Source organism: Saccostrea cucullata, unplaced genomic scaffold (assembly GCF_032062105.1).
Source record: "Saccostrea cucullata isolate Sc308-1 unplaced genomic scaffold, CSIRO_AGI_Scuc_v1 ctg13958, whole genome shotgun sequence".
Taxonomy (NCBI): domain Eukaryota; kingdom Metazoa; phylum Mollusca; class Bivalvia; order Ostreida; family Ostreidae; genus Saccostrea; species Saccostrea cuccullata.
Window position 1 is genome coordinate 25,001 of NW_026925518.1, and position 1,006 is coordinate 26,006.

Consider the following 1,006-nt stretch of genomic DNA (forward strand, 5'->3'; position numbering starts at 1 on the left):
ACTTGCTTTTAAATCTTAGGGGGAAAAAAACCCTTCAACTAAATCGTCTAATTGATTTTTATCATTTTCTTCATTTTGCAAAGACATTTTGCTTTAATGAATCCATACAAGATAATTAATTTTTAGGAATCTTTTAAATATTGTACTACATGTTTCTTTAGGTAACATAAGAGAGGAAAAGTACGATGACATCCGAGAATCCCGAATGATGATGAAAATAAATAATGGTTCGAATTCAGTTGCTCCACTTAACAGGATGACTGCAGGATCGTGTCCAAGGGGTTCCGATAATTACCACCATCTTATCTCTACCAAAGTCATTCCAAAACAAATACATTCTAACGTTTACAATGCCAAGCTAATACAAAACTGAGGACTGAAGTTGATTTTGATATCACAGAAGGCTTTTTTATCATTGTTATTTAGTATTAAAAGCATGTCTTTTTTTTTGAAAAAAAAGGTTACTTTTATTGAGAATGTTCTTTTTGTAATGAAATATAATTCACATCAATTTACTTTTTAGTTAGTTCGTTCGGAGTTTAAAGCCCATCCGTATTAAATGTTTCTTCGGGTCTATATAAGGTTAAATCTTTATTGATCAATGTATATTTATCATAAAACTTTACAATAACTATTTTCACAATGTCTATTTACAGCATTATTGATGTAAATTATACTTACAGGTACATTTTAGTAAATCTGATTCGTTCGAAAAAATTTATCAAAAACACTATTACCCGCTGAAAGATGCAGATCAGTACGTAACTCTCTGGTTGAAAAAAAATTCGAATAGACAAACTATCCGAATTTTTTCAACTAGATAGCTACAGATCTATGCAGCTAACCCGCTGAATGATGAAGTCTAGCAAGAGTCATTATTGCTTGGCGTTGGGTGATATTTAAAATAAAAAGGGGGGGGGGATAAGAAAAACAAGCAAATTCAAAAAATTGTGGTCCCTCGCTTTCTGTGTCTTTGTGGGCGAGATGTCATTATTTATGGCATATT

General features: G+C 31.5%; 1 protein-coding gene across 2 annotated transcripts in view; it reads left to right on the forward strand.

Moving 5' to 3' along the window:
- The window catches only part of LOC134269077 (uncharacterized), a 6,799-nt gene extending 5,884 nt beyond the window's left edge, over positions 1-915 (forward strand). For both annotated transcript variants that reach the window (XM_062751300.1, XM_062751298.1), the window contains one exon: positions 162-915. In XM_062751300.1, the coding sequence (XP_062607284.1) occupies positions 162-373 (212 nt within the window). In that variant the 3' untranslated portion in view covers positions 374-915. The remainder of the gene's footprint in view (positions 1-161) is intronic.
- Positions 916-1,006: the final 91 nt, after the last annotated feature.